This window comes from Ochotona princeps, chromosome 24 (genome assembly GCF_030435755.1).
Source record: "Ochotona princeps isolate mOchPri1 chromosome 24, mOchPri1.hap1, whole genome shotgun sequence".
NCBI lineage: Eukaryota > Metazoa > Chordata > Mammalia > Lagomorpha > Ochotonidae > Ochotona > Ochotona princeps.
Genome location: NC_080855.1, coordinates 10,044,264 through 10,059,812, shown reverse-complemented (window position 1 = coordinate 10,059,812; position 15,549 = coordinate 10,044,264). Strand labels below are relative to the sequence as shown.

The following is a 15,549-nucleotide window of genomic DNA, read 5'->3' as shown; positions in this document are numbered from 1 at the left end:
CTGGGCGTTTTGAGCCTCCTGCTAAATGCTTGTGAGGTAAGCCCTTTTCTGAGGGGGAAGAATGGGACTCAACTTTCTCCCAGGGCTAGCAGAGCGCCCCCTTTCGGCCAGGTGTGCCAAGCAGCAAGCCCGACGGGGCTCTCCTGCTGTTCTTAACAAAGTCGACAGAAGGCGCTGCGGGTCCAGACGCCCGAGGCAGCAAAGGCAAAGACTCCGCCTCCTTCCGTTCCCTGCGGACTGTTCGGTTCCCATAGGCTGGAGGCGGGCCTTGGGGGGCGGGGTTAGGGAAATCTTCCCGTCCCTGCCCCGCACCGTCTTCTGTTAGGGCAAGAGTCCTCCCCAGGCGGCGGAAGAAGGGCGCGCGGCCGCGGCTCCGCCCCCCCGCCCCTCGGCGCGCATGCTCCTTGGCGCCTCCGACTGCGCCTTGCCGCGTGGCCCCGCCCCCTAGGGCTTCCACGCACGCCGCGCAGGCAGACGCCATGGAGGGCGCGAGACGCGTTCCCGCGCTGTTCGGGCGGAGCCGGCGCTGGCTCCACGTGTGGCTGATGATGTTCTGGAAAAGCCACCGTAAAAAAGTGAGGAGACAGGTGACACGAATTTTCGTAATACGTACCCTCAGCAGAGGCGAGGAGGGTGGTTTCAAGCCCCGGCCCCGCGTCCTGCCCCGTCGCATCGTTTCTAGACCGCTGGGGCCCGCCGCGGCCCGAGAGCGCGGGACGGTGCGGGCCTCCGCTGCTTGTGGGGCTTGCTCTGCATCCGTGTCACCGTGGTGGTGTCTGAGGACTTTTCTGTCGCAGCGCGAGTCACGTACTCAGGAGGCCGCGTGGTTGAGGAGTCGGCTCCTCGAATTGTCGCCAAGTGGACAGCGGGTGGCTGACCTTCCACCATGTGCCCCTCGTGCTTTTTCTTGTCAGGCAGCGGCTTTTTTCCTCTTCAGTTTTACTTGAAAGGCGGGAAGGTGGACATTGTCCACCCGCTGGCTTCACTCTCCATGTGCCCACCACAGCTGGACCTGGAGCGCAGCCTGGGTCTCCCGGGAGGATGGCAGGGACTGCAGTACCCTTTAGCGGAACCACAGTAGCTCAGATTCAAAGTAGGCATTCCCAGATGAGATGCGGGACTCCTGCGCTGCTCTCCCCCAGATTTATTACTATCTTGAATCTTCTTCCATTTTGAAGTCATTATGAAAACGTACAGAGCTCCTGCGCCCTTCCAGTCTTGTCCAGTGTAGGACAGAAGCCGGCTTCTTTAGACGCTGGTGCCGCCAACCCTGGGGATGCCTTGCCTCCTGCTCTTTTGCTGTGTGCTCCCTCGCTGTAGCTCATGTGCGTACGCCAGTTGTGAGGGCACCATTGCTTTGCATCCTTGGGTCGTGCTTAGTACTGTCATGTGATAAGTGAGTTTTAGGCATTGTGCTGTGGTAGGCATTGTGTGTGGCTATGGTGTTGGCCTTGCACCTACCAGGATCCTTTATGGGCTTCGGTTCTAATCTCGGCTGCTCTGCTTCCCATCCAGCTCCCTGCTTGTGGCCTGGGAAAGCAGTCAAGGACAACCCAAAGCCTTGGGACCTTGCACCCATGTGGGAGACCTGGAAGAAGCTCCTGGCTTCTGGCTTCTGGATTCAGATCAGCTCAACTCTGACCATTGTGACCACTTGGGGAGTGAATCAGCGATGGAAGATCTTCATGCCTCTCCTCCTCTCTGTATATCTGACTTCCCAATAAAAATAAGTAGATCTTTAAAAGAAAAAGATTTGGAAAGCGAAGAAAGATCTTCTGTGTGCTGGTTCACTCTCTAAATGCCCACCACAGCTGCAGCTGTACTGGGCCATTGCCCCTATCCTAAGACTCAGTCCTGGTGTCACTCATGTGAGTGGCTGGAACCCCAGGTACCTGGGCTGTCATTTGCTTTTCTACATGTACCAGTGGGGAGCTGGATTTCTTTCTTTTTTTTTTTTTTTTTAAGATTTATTTATTTATTATTACAAAGTCAGATATACAGAGAGGAGGAGAGACAGAGAGGAAGATCTTCCGTCCGATGATTCACTCCCCAAGTGAGCACAAGGCCGGTGTTGTGCTGATCTGAAGCCAGGAGCCAGGAACTTCTTCCAGGTCCCACGCAGGTGCAGGGTCCCAAGGGTTTGAGCCATCCTTAACTGCTTTCCCAGGCCACAAGCAGGGAGCTGGATGGGAAGTGGAGCTGCCGGGATTAGAACCGACACCCATATGGGATCCTGGTGTGTTTAGGGTGAGGACTTAAGCCGCTAGGCCACGCCGCCGGGTCCGGGAGCTGGATTTCAAAGTGAAATAGGTGGGGGGCCCGGCGGCGTGGCCTAGCAGCTAAAGTCCTCGCCTTGAATGCACCGGGATCCCATATGGGCGCCGGTTCTAATCCCGGCAGCTCCACTTTCCATCCAGCTCCCTGCTTGTGGCCTGGGAAAGCAGTAGAGGACGGCCCAAAGCTTTGGGACCCTGCACCCGCATGGGAGACCTGGAAGAGGTTCCCAGCTTCGGATCGGCACAGCACCGGCCGTTGCGGCTCACTTGGGGAGTGAATCATTGGATGGAAGATCTTCCTCTCTGTCTCTCCTCTCTGTATATCTGACTTTGTAATAAAAATAAATAAATCTTAAAAAAAAAAAGTGAAATAGGTGGGAATTGAACCAAAGACTGTAATAAGGGATTATGGTGGGCCTGGCGTGGTAGCCTAGTGGCTAAATCCTCTCCTTGAAATCACTGGGATCCCATATGGGTGCTGGTTTGTGCCCTGGATGTTAGCTCAGCTCTGGCCATTGTGGCCACTTGGGGAATGTACCAGTGATAGATCTTTCTCTTTGTTTCTCCTTCTCTCTGTACATCTGATACAACTTTCTATTAAACATCAATAAATCTTTAAAAAATATAGAATTATGGGATGTGGACATCTCTAGTAATATCTAGTAACATCTCTGGCTTAACCTATGGTACAAAAAGGGGACCCTTGTTTTGGCCTTGGCCTCCTTAGTGGCTGACTGGCCCCAGACCAGTATGTAAAACACATGAAAATCCTCAGGCTGCCTGTCTGAACTGGCTGACCATTCTGTCCCCAGCCTCAGGAAGTGCTGGCTCTGGTTTCTGTCCACACCCATCCCTCTTCCTCTGTGCCCTGCTTGCTCTCTCTGCTCCCCTCGGTTCAATTGGCCTGTAGCTTCTGTCTTTTTCTTGCCCTGGAGTGCCAAGTGAGAGTGGAGTTAGTCTTACCCTCTGCCTTGGTCTGCTTTCTTCTTTTGCCCAGCTGAGTTGCAGGTTTCCTCTGTTGATTGACAAGAACGTGTGCTGACCGAGAAGAGGAGGGTAGGACCAGCCCTAAATCTGGCAGCTGAAGAAAGGAATGAGCTCCCTAAACTGCCCTCCCTCCCCTACCACCTGTTGAGAAAGAAGTTCAGTGTGACAGTTGTGATGTTTCCTGAATTAGGGTGCCGACTCACAGGTTCCCCCTGCGTGGAGCCTGTAGGGATGGGCGTGCCCAGGATTAAGTCAGTAGGACATCAGAGATGCAGGTTCACTGTCTGGGTAAGGCACTGCTCTGAGAAGTCTGGATGCAAAGGGAACTGGTAGGAATCTGCAATATTCTTGTGGGAAGAGATGCCAGTGAGGCTGGACAGGTCCTGAGTGGGTGGGGCGAGTTGCCTGCTATTTGTGAAGGGGCTGTGGCCCATTATGACTCCATGTGCTGCCTATCCCTGGCTTGCAGTGGGAAGTGGAGACAGCAGACAGGGAGATCTGCAGCACTGTATATGCCAACTCTGTATGCAGAACAGAACTGCTGTCTCTGGTAGTGAACATCCTTGTCTGAGGGTATTCAAGCAAATGCTGGATGAATACCTGTGATTCCTGGGTCCTCCCAAGCTAGAAAACCTGTCATTTCTAAGATGAGTGGGACAGTACCATAGATATGTGTGTGTGTGAAGGGGTGTGAATGGAATGATGACTGCAGAGACCGAAGTCATCCAGCATGCTGGCCATGCCACAAAGACTTCCTGCAGCTCACTCCCAGGTCACATGACCGTGAGCAGGGGGTGAGCTTTGCCCTGGGCTGCAGTAGGAGCCATGGTTCAGGAGCCTCCTGTTGGCCTGTGTACATGTGGAGAAGATGCAGGATGGCAGTGAGTGTGGAGTATATCTCCTTCATCAGTGGTCACGGCTGTTAACCATTCAAGGGGTAGTCTTTGATTTTCAGTGTGATTGATAACCACATGAAAGTCTGTATTGTTTCAGTCTGACTTGGTGCAAGTACCTCTCCTCCCCCTGTGCAAAAGTGACAAACCTTTTAACAGACCCAGGCTTTTACAGCGACTCACTTGGACACGTGACGGGGTGTTTCCAGCTGTAAGCCAGCTAAGTTTCCATGTTGATTTCCCACTCAATTGATGAGAGGTAGAACAAGTTTCAACTATTTGAGGTGAGCTAGGATCTAGCAGCTCAGCTGCTGCCCAGAGATTGTACTTAGGAACCGTATGCCCAGAACTGTGACATCCGAGGGCCTGGTTCTAGAGGCCTGTGGCCTTTCACATGGTCTCTCCACCACCCCCACCACTGATGCTCTTCACACCTGCTGTTGATGTGTTTGTTGCACACTTGAGATGCATGTACTCAGCAGTGTGGGCACTGAAACTCAATGATCAGTTGGAACATCTCCCCCACCAGTGTCTCATGGGAGTTCTGTGAGGTTGGCCCCTCTGACTCTAGACATTATTTAGGTCTTGGGGACCCACTCAGCTGCCTATGTGAGGCTCTGAGCCATGCCCCAGAAAGTTCTTTGGGCAAAGGAGTGGCTGTCCCTTGGCAGGGGCCCTTCAGGAAGAACAGCCATGTGGAGGTACTCAGCTGCTTATGGATATCGGGGTAGGGAACAAGTTGGGCTGGTGCAAGCTGCAGTACCCATAGGTGCACCAAAGAATAGGATGTGGGGCAGCCTGGGTCACAGCATCTATCAACTCACACAAAGGTGAGACAGAGGGGCCAGACTATGCCGGGTAAGGGTCTAGCACTTGCTGGCACATGTGAGATTTGAGTCTGGGAGTGGACCTGGTGGGGGAACTTGGGGAACTCCCCTGGAGAGCCATAACTCCTGCTGGTGAGCATATGACTCAGGCCTGGGTGTTGGTCAGGCTGGGCAAGGCTGCTTCACTTGTCAGCCAAGTATGTGGGTTGGCTCAGGTTCGGGGGGACCGGGCAGGGTTAGGGTGCAGGAGCCAGGGTGGAGTGTGGGCCATGCTAGGCTAGGCTATCACATCTATTGGTTTTCATGAAAGCCAGGGATGGGGATAGGCTGGTCACGGCGAGGCTGCAGCATCCAATAGCAAAAGCCAAGATGGGATGGGCTATGCTGGGCTTGGTCAGAGCAACTTCTGGCATGTGCAAAATCTGTGGCTGGGAGCAGGCCTGATCAAGGAGGTAAGGGGACACCCTGGCTGGGTTGTGGTTCCCATTGTTGAGTGCAAGAGCCAGAATGGTGGCTGTGAACTGTGCTGGACGTGACTGCAGTATATCTTGGCATGAGTGTGGACTGGATCTGGGGTGTGCCAGACTGGGATAGACTCCAGCACCTCCTGGTGCTCGTGAGAGCCAGGGTGGGTGTAGGATGGACTGGCTAGGTCTCTGCACCCACTGAACTATGGAAGAACTGGGGCTAGTGTGGGCCAGTCAGGGCTGGGCTGTAGTACTCCAGTAAGAGCTAGAATGGGTATTGGCCGGATGGGCAAGGCTGCTGTTCCTGCCAGGACAGGAGGTGGGCCAAAAACCCACTGGTGTGTGCGAGATCTACCGCTGGGAGGAGACCTAATAGATGAACTTGGGAAACTCCTCTGTCAGGTGAGCATGAGAACTAGGGCTGGGGGTGGACCTGGCTGGATAGGCAGAAGCATCTGCCATTGTAAGTGTGGGATTGACAGTGGGATTGGCTGTGCTGAACTAGGCTACGGTGCCCATTGATGTGTATAAAAGCTGAATGGGCTGCGGGACAGACTGGACCAGTCTGCTGCATATACTGTCATGCGCAGGAACTAATGCTGGGGGTGGGCCTGGTGGGGGTTATTGGGGGTCACTCTGGCCTGGCTGCAGTTCTCACTGGTATACATAAGGACCAGTGTGTTGTGGGTAGAGTTGGGCTGGGCCACAGCATGCACTAGTTTGTGTAAGAGATAGGGCTGGAGACAGAACTGACCCAGCAACTGCAACCACTATTGTGTGTGTAGACTGATCTAGACCCTGTACTGGCTAGCACACACAGGAGTCAGATCTGGGGTCACCTCTGGTGAGGTTTCTTTGAGGAACATCCCCAACTGAACTGTTGCACTCAGAACACCAACCACAGGGAGAATTGCAGGATTTGTGGTCTGACCATGGAGTGCATGTGTCAGAACTGGACCTCCTCAGTTACTGAAGATGGTGTATTGGATGGCAGGCCAGAAGTACATGGGGGATATGGCAGTCCACTGGGGCCTGCACAGGATGAAGGGCTGAACAAATTGGATGAGTCTCCCAGCCAGGCGTTGACAGCAAGTATCTGGGTGAATGGAGACTTTAAAGTGGACTATGTCAGCCAAAGGATCTTGGCAAAATTTCCTCAATGTAGGAGCAACGCAATCAATAGCATTTCAGAACTATTGAAACCACTTGAGCAGAACTCTCAGAGCATGCTCCACATTGGGGACCCTGGGATGACATTGAGTGGCCATTCCCCATCTCTGGCTACTGACATGATTAGGATGCTGGGTGCTGCTTCTCGGCTTCTCTCCTTTCTTCAGATACAGAAGAGGAAAAAGAAAATTGGAAACAATGATGTCATTCACTTCCCCCTATCTCTCAACCCTTCCCACTCTAATTGGTGGTCTACATGGGCATGCATCCTTCTCAACTATGTAAACGTAATCATTGGGGGGTATGATCAGTGTCCTTGGAAGGTAAGATGAGGACAGAGACAGATGGAGGTGTGACCGTGTGAAGACATGGTGAGAAGGTGGCCACCTGTGAGCCAATGAGAGAGGCCTTGGAAGAAATACACCTGCTGGCACCTGGATCTTAGGTTTTCTGTGTTGAAACCACTCACTTTTTGGTACTCTGCGGGGCATCCTTAGAGGATGCATATGCTATCCTGTTGCACCTGGCTTATTTCACTTAGCATGACATTCTCAGCGTTGATCACTGTCACTTGTATTAGAACCTCATATATGGACATACCTTTGGTTGGATACTTGGGCAGTTGTGCATGGTGCTGTTATGAACATGGTGGATGAGGGTGTGTTTGGGATCCCAAGCAGGTGTTTTTCAATCTGAACCATGCTAGATTCACCCTTTCTCTTCCTGTGTGGGTTTGAGTCCTTGTGGCTTGCTTTGAGATTTCAGCATGTGCCCTGCTTTGTCCCCACACTTCTCTGTAGCTCCCAACCCTTTTCTTTGCCTTGGTGATCCATGTTAGCTTGAATCGATGGGAAAAGTCGTGGGTTTATGTATTAGGTGATTGTGGGTTCCAGTCCAGATGACTTCACTCCTCACTGTGTGATACCAAGCGAGTGCTTTCATCCGTGTTGCCCTGCATCTCGTTGTGAAGTGGTGACAGTGTGCCCTTCTCTTGTCACCTGGCAGCACTGGCCCACAGGATCTCCTTCCTTGACTGCTGGTTCCTCTTCTCCCCCTAGCCATACATCAGTCAGAAGACTTGATATTGGGCTTTTAGGGTTCTCTAGAGGAACAGAACCAGGAGGAGGTGTATTTGAAGCGAGAGATTGTCGGGGCTGGCAGGTCTGATGTTTGCAGGCGTGTTAGCAGGTGGAATTCCAGCAGGATCTGGTGCTGCAATCTGGAATCTGGAGGCAGTCTGGAGGCAGCCCTTCCTCCCTGGAGGACCTCGGGCTTCTGAAGGCTTCCACTAATGGGGTGATCTTCACTTGAAGCTCCTGGTTTCGGATCGGCTCAGCTCTGGCCACTGCAGCCGCTTAGGGAGTGAACCAACAGAGGGAAAATCTTTCTCTCTGTCTCTCCTCTCTGTGTATCTGCTTTTCCAATAATAATAATAATAGTAATAGTAATAATAATAATAGTAGATTTATTTCTTTTTATTAAAAAGGCAGATTTGGGGCCTGGCGGCGTGGCCTAGTGGCTAAAGTCCTCGCCTTGAACGTGCTGGGATCCCATATGGGCGCCGGTTCTAATCCTGGCAGCTCCACTTCTCATCCAGCTCCCTGCTTGTGGCCTGGGAAAGCAGTTGAGGACAGCCCAAGGCCTTGTGACCCTGCACCTGCATGGGAGACCTGGAAGAGATTCCAGGTTCCTGGCTTCGGATCGGTGTAGCACCGGCTGTTGCGGCTCACTTGGGGAGTGAATCATCGGAAGGAAGATCTTCCTCTCTGTCTCTCCTCCTCTCTGTGTATCTGACTTTGTAATAAAAAATAAATAAATCTTTAAAAAAAAAAGGCAGATTTGATTATATGTTAGTAAAGCCGTTTACACACCTCACCCTCTGGGAGGCTTGAAATCCTGCCTTGCTTTTCTCTGTGGCCCACTGCTAGCTCCCTACCCCATCGACCACCCCATAAACCTTCCGAAGATTACATTGAGGAGCTCTTTGAAGGATCTGTGCCATTCCACCTCCGCCTCCCTTCCCAAGTGCCTCCTGCTTTTCCCCTGCTCAGCACTCTGGGCACGGAGCCCCTGAAAGCCTAAGCTCCCAGCCTTGCACCTCAAAGGGCAGCAGTTGCTGGTTTTCCTTAACTGGCCATTTGCAGTTCTGCCTGTCACTTACTATCAAATGGGACCTCTTCTTCAGATATTCTTGACTTTAGGTCAAGACAGGGCAAGTTCTGGGAAGACTTGAGTTCCCAGCTCCTAGACCTCAGCCTCAGGGACGCCCCACGTTGTTTCTCAGGTCATGTGATCTGAGAGCTGCTAGCAGGTGGGGAGAGCCAATCCAGCACTGAGCCCTACGTTCTGGGACCTGGCAGCTGGGCCCATAACAGCAGCAGCCGAGCCTCATCCGTGCAGCCTGTCGGGGTCTGGGCTTCTTCCCCATCACGTCCGTCCGGTTGTCCTAGTGACTGCGTGACCCTTCTCCTCCCACCCTGCAGCCTGCCGCTGCCACCCACACCCACCATATAAATAGAGGCGAGGAGCAGCTGGGCTCTCTTGGCAGTCACCATGAGGGCGCTGCTCCTGTTCTGCTGCTTTGTGGCCTCTCTCCTGCTCTCAGGACAAGCAGGTATGCCCGACCCTGCATGGGCAGGCCCCAGGTGTGCTGTCTGCTGTGGGGTGGGGGGAGTGTGCGCCTCATGCCACAGCTTTGCTTCTTGCTGATCCCACTTGCTTTTACCCTTCTCTTGTCCCCGGGCTGTGGAGAAAGAGCTGGATGCAAAACTGAAGGGTAGTTAGGGGACGCTGGGGAGACCAAAAGCAGTGGAGACAAGTGTGTGAACCTGAGGCTTGGGTGAGGGGTCAGGGAGGAGATTCTGGCTGTCAGGTGCTGGAAAAGAGGACCCCAAAAATAAAGGCTAGAGGAGCCTTCAATATGGGCTTGGAGCTGCAGGTCATTGAGTGACATTTGACCCTGCCAGAGATAGATGGAGGCCTGCTGACCCCAAATAGAGGCTTGGGTTTGTACAACTGAGGACATAGGAATGTGTTGGGCAAAGTTGGGGGTCATTTGGGAGATAGTGGGATAGAGTTGGAATTTTCGGGTAAGGTTGGGCATAGAGTGGGGGATTAGGCTGGGAACAGAGTTGGACAAAGACTTCAGAAGAGGAGTGGACCCATTTTGGAACAGTGCTTGTGTAAAGAGTGGGGCTTTCATCAGAAAGGGGGTTCGGCTCTGTGTGCTCAGGTTCCCCTTTGACACCTCAGCATTCTGTGCAGCAACGGCTTGGGTTGCAACATAGGGGTTATTTATAGGCTGTGGAGGGACACCAAATGACTTTGCCACCTCTCTTACAAGACTCCTGGGGCTGATTTCTCCTCGGGAGGTGCTCTGGGGATCCCCTCAGGAATCTAGGGCTCCCTGGTTGGTCTCGGAGCTCAGCCCTTTGTGTTTGCATATGGAGCCATGGGGCCTAGAGTCTGAATCTCTTGAGACTTGGAGGTTTTGTCTTTGAGGATGGGGGCTGCTAGGCCATGGTCCTGGCCGGGAGAGAGGGGTGGTGGGCAGGAGCAGAAGCTATTCCTCTGGTGCTTAGAGATGTGAGGTGGGGGCCCTTGCCATTGCGTGTGCTGCCTGGCCTTGCCCTTGTCTGCCCTTGAATTAATTTAGGCCCTGTGGGGCTGCAGGCTGGAGTGGTGAGTATTCCAAGCGGCTGTCAGGTGGCTAAGTATGGAAACTGCAGCGTAATTGGATCCTGAGCTGCAGCCACTCTCTACCCTTGCACCCCCTCCCCCGCACGCCCAGTCCCAGCTGCCACCTTGTTGGGCTTCCACACAGTAGGCCTCAGGAATCTTTAGCCTTTTAGGGACATCCTTTATGTTTCCTGCCACCAAGGCAATCAGACATCTGGCCTGACCTTGGGCCTGGACCAGGGCTTCCACTATGGGGAGAGGGGACAGCCCTGATCTTGGCTGTGGTCTGCCCTAACCTTTCTGTCCTTTAGTGCGGAGCCCCCCTCTTTCATCTCCATCTGGCTGTGGGTTTCATCTGCCCTGGTGGGCCTAATCATGATTCTGTTCAGTTATAGCATGCTGACCCCAAAGATGGCTTCTTCCTGACCCACTGGGAGGTTTCAGTCAATGTCCGTCCCATCCCCTAGCCCCACAATGGCCCCTCCCTATAAAGACACCTGCCCATGGCTGTGCTGTCCTGTGTAGTCCCCCCTACCTGAAGTCGTAGCTCTGTCTTGAGCTCCTCTTCCTACTCCCTGCCATTGCCTCCCCACCCTCTACTTCCTGGCCATCAGTCACAAATGTCCATGCCAGGACCTGCATAGAGTTTCTGGGCCTCTCACCTCTCTGGTCTCCACCCCCAACCTGTGCCCCCAAGTCCTTTTTCCTTGCTAGGGTTCTCTCCTTTGTCTGGGGATCGGCCAGTGAAGGACGAGGGGAGGGGCCCTGGAGATGGCTGGATCAGGAACTTCATTCTCCAGGGAGTGGGAGGTCTGAGGAAGCCAGCCACAGCCATGCCCAGCTCAGCCCTCTTCTTCCTGGGTTTCGTCCCCTCCCCTCCGCTCCCTCTCTCTGACAGGCCCTGTTGGTGGTGGGTGTGACTGGGGCTCTAGATGACTCACCTAGGGGAAGCTGCTTGGGTTGCTGCGTGGGGCAGGCGTAGAGCAGTGCTCTTTGTCCTCTGTCCGCCTGTAGGGTGTGAATGCCAGGGAAGCATTGCTTTGGGCTTAAGCTGCTGGCATTTGTTGCTAAAGACTGCATTCAGGACACTGTTGCTTCCTGTTGTCCTTCCTGGTGCCTGATGCGGAGAGTAGAGATTCTGTTCACTTTTTTTTTTTTAAAGATTTATTCATTTTATTACAGCCAGATATACACAGAGGAGGAGAGACAGAGAGGAAGATCTTCCGTCTGATGATTCACTCCCCAAGTGAGCCGCAACGGACTGATGCGTACCAATCCGAAGCCGGGAACCAGGAACCTCTTCCAGGTCTCCCATGCGGGTGCAGTGTCCCAATGCATTGGGCCGTCCTCAACTGCTTTCCCAGGCCACAAGCAGGGAGCTGGATGAGAAGTGGAGCTGCCGGGATTAGAACTGGCGCCCATATGTGATCCTGGGGCATTCAAGGCAAGGACTTTAGCCACTAGGCCACGCCGCTGGGCCCCTCTGTTCACTTTTTATCCTGCTGTGCACCCAGCCAGCTCTGGCTGTCTACCCTGCTTTCCCATGCAAGGGTGGGGATACCCATCTGAGCACCCAGGTAGGTGCTCAGACCTCCTTTACATGAGAGGTGAGGGTGCCTGTTGACCATCAGAAACCACCCTGAACTCACTATTCCCGGATGCCAGTGTCCTGTTTCCTTAGCAGGTCAGGCACACTGCTACCACCCTCTGTTGGGAGGACCACTCAGGTGGTTGTAGGTTTAGGAGTCTTGAGAGAGCAGACCCTAGAAGCCTTGCCAACTCCCTGGAGTTGTGTCTCCAGCTAGTTCCCTGACTCCTAGCTGGGGGCAGCTGGACAAGCCCACGGGGGCCCTGTGGCGCACTAGCCTGGATATAAAATGGATGCGGACTCTCCCCTTGCCTCCCTTCCCCCAAGCAGTGCCTTTCTTGATGGCCTTGCTGGGTGGCTGGTGGGACTGCAGTTTGGGAAATGCTGGATTTGTCTCATGAGAGTAGGGTCTAACAGCTAGTTCTTGGCAGGCCAGAAGTGGAATCCAGGTGTTTTCACTTTCTGGCTGGTACTTTTGTCTAGTTATACCCAATGAAGGGCCAGATGAAGCCAGTGTCATCCAAGTGGGGAGCCAGGCAGGACTTTCTGTTCTCTATCCTGGCACAAGGGTCAGACTGGGGAGTTGCTGTCTGTTTTGGATGGAATGAACATGGGAAGGGGTGAGATGCACTGCTGTGGCTGCCTGGATGGAGAGCCCCGGTGTAGCCCTCTGAGCATGGCCTGTCCTGTACAAATGCTGCAGAGCTCCTTCAGATGCCATGCTACATTCTGTTGGTCATCATGAACTCATCCTGTATTCCTTGTGCCCTTGTTACTATTCAGATGGGACTTCGGGGGGACTCAGACCTTCTGTCCCTGGTGTGCTTGCATTTCAGTTGGGGATCGGGCCTCGTCTTCCAGGTGGTTGTGTCTGAGTTGGTAAGAGAGACACAGATACCGCAGGAGGAGGTGAGGAGGTGAGGAGGTGAGGAGTCTGCCTGATCTGAGTGAGTGCTTGGGAGAGGCCTTGAGGCCATTGTGGGATAGTAGAGGGAGAAAAGAGCAGGGGACCTTTGAGCTGGGCCTTGAGGAAAGTAGGGTTCAGACATGGAGAGATGCAGGAGGGAGATTCCACTATAGGGAGCTGGAGGAGTCGAGGTTAGGGGAATGGGCTCTAGTGAGACCTGGAAGAAGGCCGCTTTTCTCCCTTGGATAGGAGTGGGCAGTTGGGAGAATTCACTTTGGAAGGCGAGGCCAGAGCTGTGGTGTGAAGACTTTGAGAGTTGTGTTGAAGAGGAGGGAGGCTATTCTGTGGGCAGCAGGTAGGGCTTTGGGATACCATCAGGCAGGAATGAGGCAAGGGGATCCCATTCTGAGCTGTGAAGTGTCACGGAGGGCAGGGTACCCCTGGCAGGGACCCGTAAGGTGGAAGGGCAGCCTGTTGCTCTGAGTCCTGTGCTGGTGATGGGCAGTGCCAAGCCTATTTTCTGGTCTTTGTTGCTGGAGCAACACCAGGCCATGGGTGAAAAGTGAGTGGGTGGTGAAACCAGTGTAAGTCCTTGTTTTCTTCGCTCTCCATGCTGGGACCTGCTGTGCCAGGCCAGATATGGGAGATTGCAGAGGGCACTCCCCTCTGCCATCCATGTTTGTTCACTAAAAGTCTACAGGTTCTTCAGTGGGTAAATCAACCATTTATGCTCCATCAGGATTGGTTTTGATAAGTGTAGATGGCACAGGAGGCACATGGCCTGGATAGCACCCGGGCTGGCCTTGTTCTCATTCTTTCTGTGGCTGGAGATAGGAGTCCTGCTTCAGGTCTCCTGAGAGGCTTTTTTGCAGCCTAGTGGCAGGGATGGGAGACTCACTTAAGATGAGAAGGAGGGGGCCCGGCATGGTGGCCTAGCAGCTAAAGTATTTGCCTTGAATGCTCCGGGATCCCGTGTGGGCGCCGGTTCTAATCCCAGCAGCTCCACTTCCCATCCAACTCCCTGCCCGTGACCTGGGAAAGCAGTCGATCATGGCCCAAAGCTTTGAGACCCTGCACCCATGTGGGAGACGTGGAAGAAGTTCCTGGTTCCCAGCTTCGGATTGGCGCAGCTCTGGCTGTTGTGTTCACTTGGGAAGTGAACCATCAGACAAAAGATCTTCCTCTCTGTCTCTCTTCCTCTCTCTATATATCTGACTTTGCAATAAAAATAAAATGAATTAAAAAAAAAAGATGAGAAGGAGGATGGAGAAGAAGCACCTTGTGTTCTCACACCCATCTGCTCCAGGAGTTGCTCCCAGAACTCTGCCCCTGCCCTCTCTGGCCTTCTCAGGCAAATGTTGGACTTTGCATCTACCTTGTTTGGTCCCTGTATTCCCTCTTGAATCTCCCATCACTACCCCCATTCAGGTGCCCTGCTGTATCTTCTATTCCCTGCTGCCAGGTGCTCCTCTGAAACTCACTCAGGAGGAGAGCCGATGCTCAGGCGCCCAGACCATCACTTTTGGAAATCACTTGTTTTAAAGAAGTCAGAAGATTTTAGCTCAAGGAATGTATCTCTGAGGTAGAATTGCTCGTTGACTTCTTGAGCAAGGTCTCATCCAGAGTCTCTGAATCACAACATGGAGGCTAAGCGGTAGAGTGGGGCATTCTTGAACTGGTCCCTCAAAAGGGGGAGAAGGAATGAATTATGGGCATGGTAAACACAGGCATGGCAGACTGAACTGCCTGGTATGGAGGAGGTCCCAGTCCCCTGCACTTGTCCCCAGCCTTGTGTGGCAGCAGGAGACAAAGGTGGCAGATGGCACAGTTGGGCCTATGGGACGGGTGGCATTGAACTGTTTCTGGGATCAGAAGCATTGTGTTGTCCCGTTTCTCTAGGATTCATGAAGTCTTGTTCCCTCTGGTTTCAGTCTCAGCCCTCCAAGTCAAGGTGTCACAGGTTTCCCTCCACCCCAGGGACACCCCTGATAGCTCCTCCTCCCTTTAGAGGAGTGGGAGTGTGGGTGGAAGAATGAAATTTAAAGATGGAAGTCAAGTCAGAATTAAATGTTACCAGATTTGAAGTGCCCAGATTATTAGATCAGTTGCCGATGTCTCGTGCCGGACTTGGCTGGTGATGGTGTGGAGGGGCAGCCACTCAGGCCACCCTCAGGGCTGACTGTGCCCGCAGCTTCGTTTAGAGGCTGTTGTGAGGTTGTCACAAAAGCCTGTCTTTCTGAGCTGTGCTATGGGAAGCATGGGAATGTGGTTGCTGGTTCTGCGTCCAGCTACAGGTGCTAGGCCTCAGGAGCACTCGGGGGATGTTGAAGCTAGGCTCCCTGAATTGTAGGGCTTTTTTCCCTGCTCCTTTCTCCCCAGTGCCCCTTCTTCACAACCTCTAGAGTCCTCGACTTCTTTCAGAGCAAAATGTTCTATACACAGAGTGAATGTGGGCTGTGTGGCCTGCCCTGGGCAGAGAAAGTACTCAATATAGAGCTCAAAAGAAACGGGGGTACAGCCTCTCTTAGGGAGCACACCCTTGGGTTGGGGAGAGCCAGAGGTACCTGTATTGGGGTGAGGGGCAGGATATGAGGAGAAAGAAAGGTAGTGCATAACAAAGATCCAGACATGGGTGCTTCAGAACTTAAGAGAGTGTGGGGCATTTAACTAGTAGTACGAGGGGTGAGGCCCTTCTGTCAGTCCTAGTCAGCCCAGTAAGGCCCTGGCTTGGTTGCACAGTGCAGGCAGGCAGCAAA

At 53.3% G+C, this 15,549-nt stretch overlaps 1 protein-coding gene across 3 annotated transcripts in view; it reads left to right on the top strand.

The window, feature by feature from the left end:
- Positions 1-434: 434 nt before the first annotated feature.
- The window catches only part of SRL (sarcalumenin), a 50,610-nt gene continuing 35,495 nt past the window's right edge, over positions 435-15,549 (top strand). Inside the window, exon 1 of one of the 3 annotated variants that reach the window (XM_058680991.1) lies at positions 435-587. Coding sequence is in view for 2 of the 3 variants with exons in the window: in XM_058680989.1 (XP_058536972.1) it covers positions 9,174-9,234 (61 nt within the window). In the remaining variant the exon portion in view is untranslated. Of the gene's footprint in view, positions 588-8,955; positions 9,235-15,549 lie in introns of those variants that run through there. The other 2 variants (XM_058680989.1, XM_058680990.1) reach the window with 2 other exon arrangements.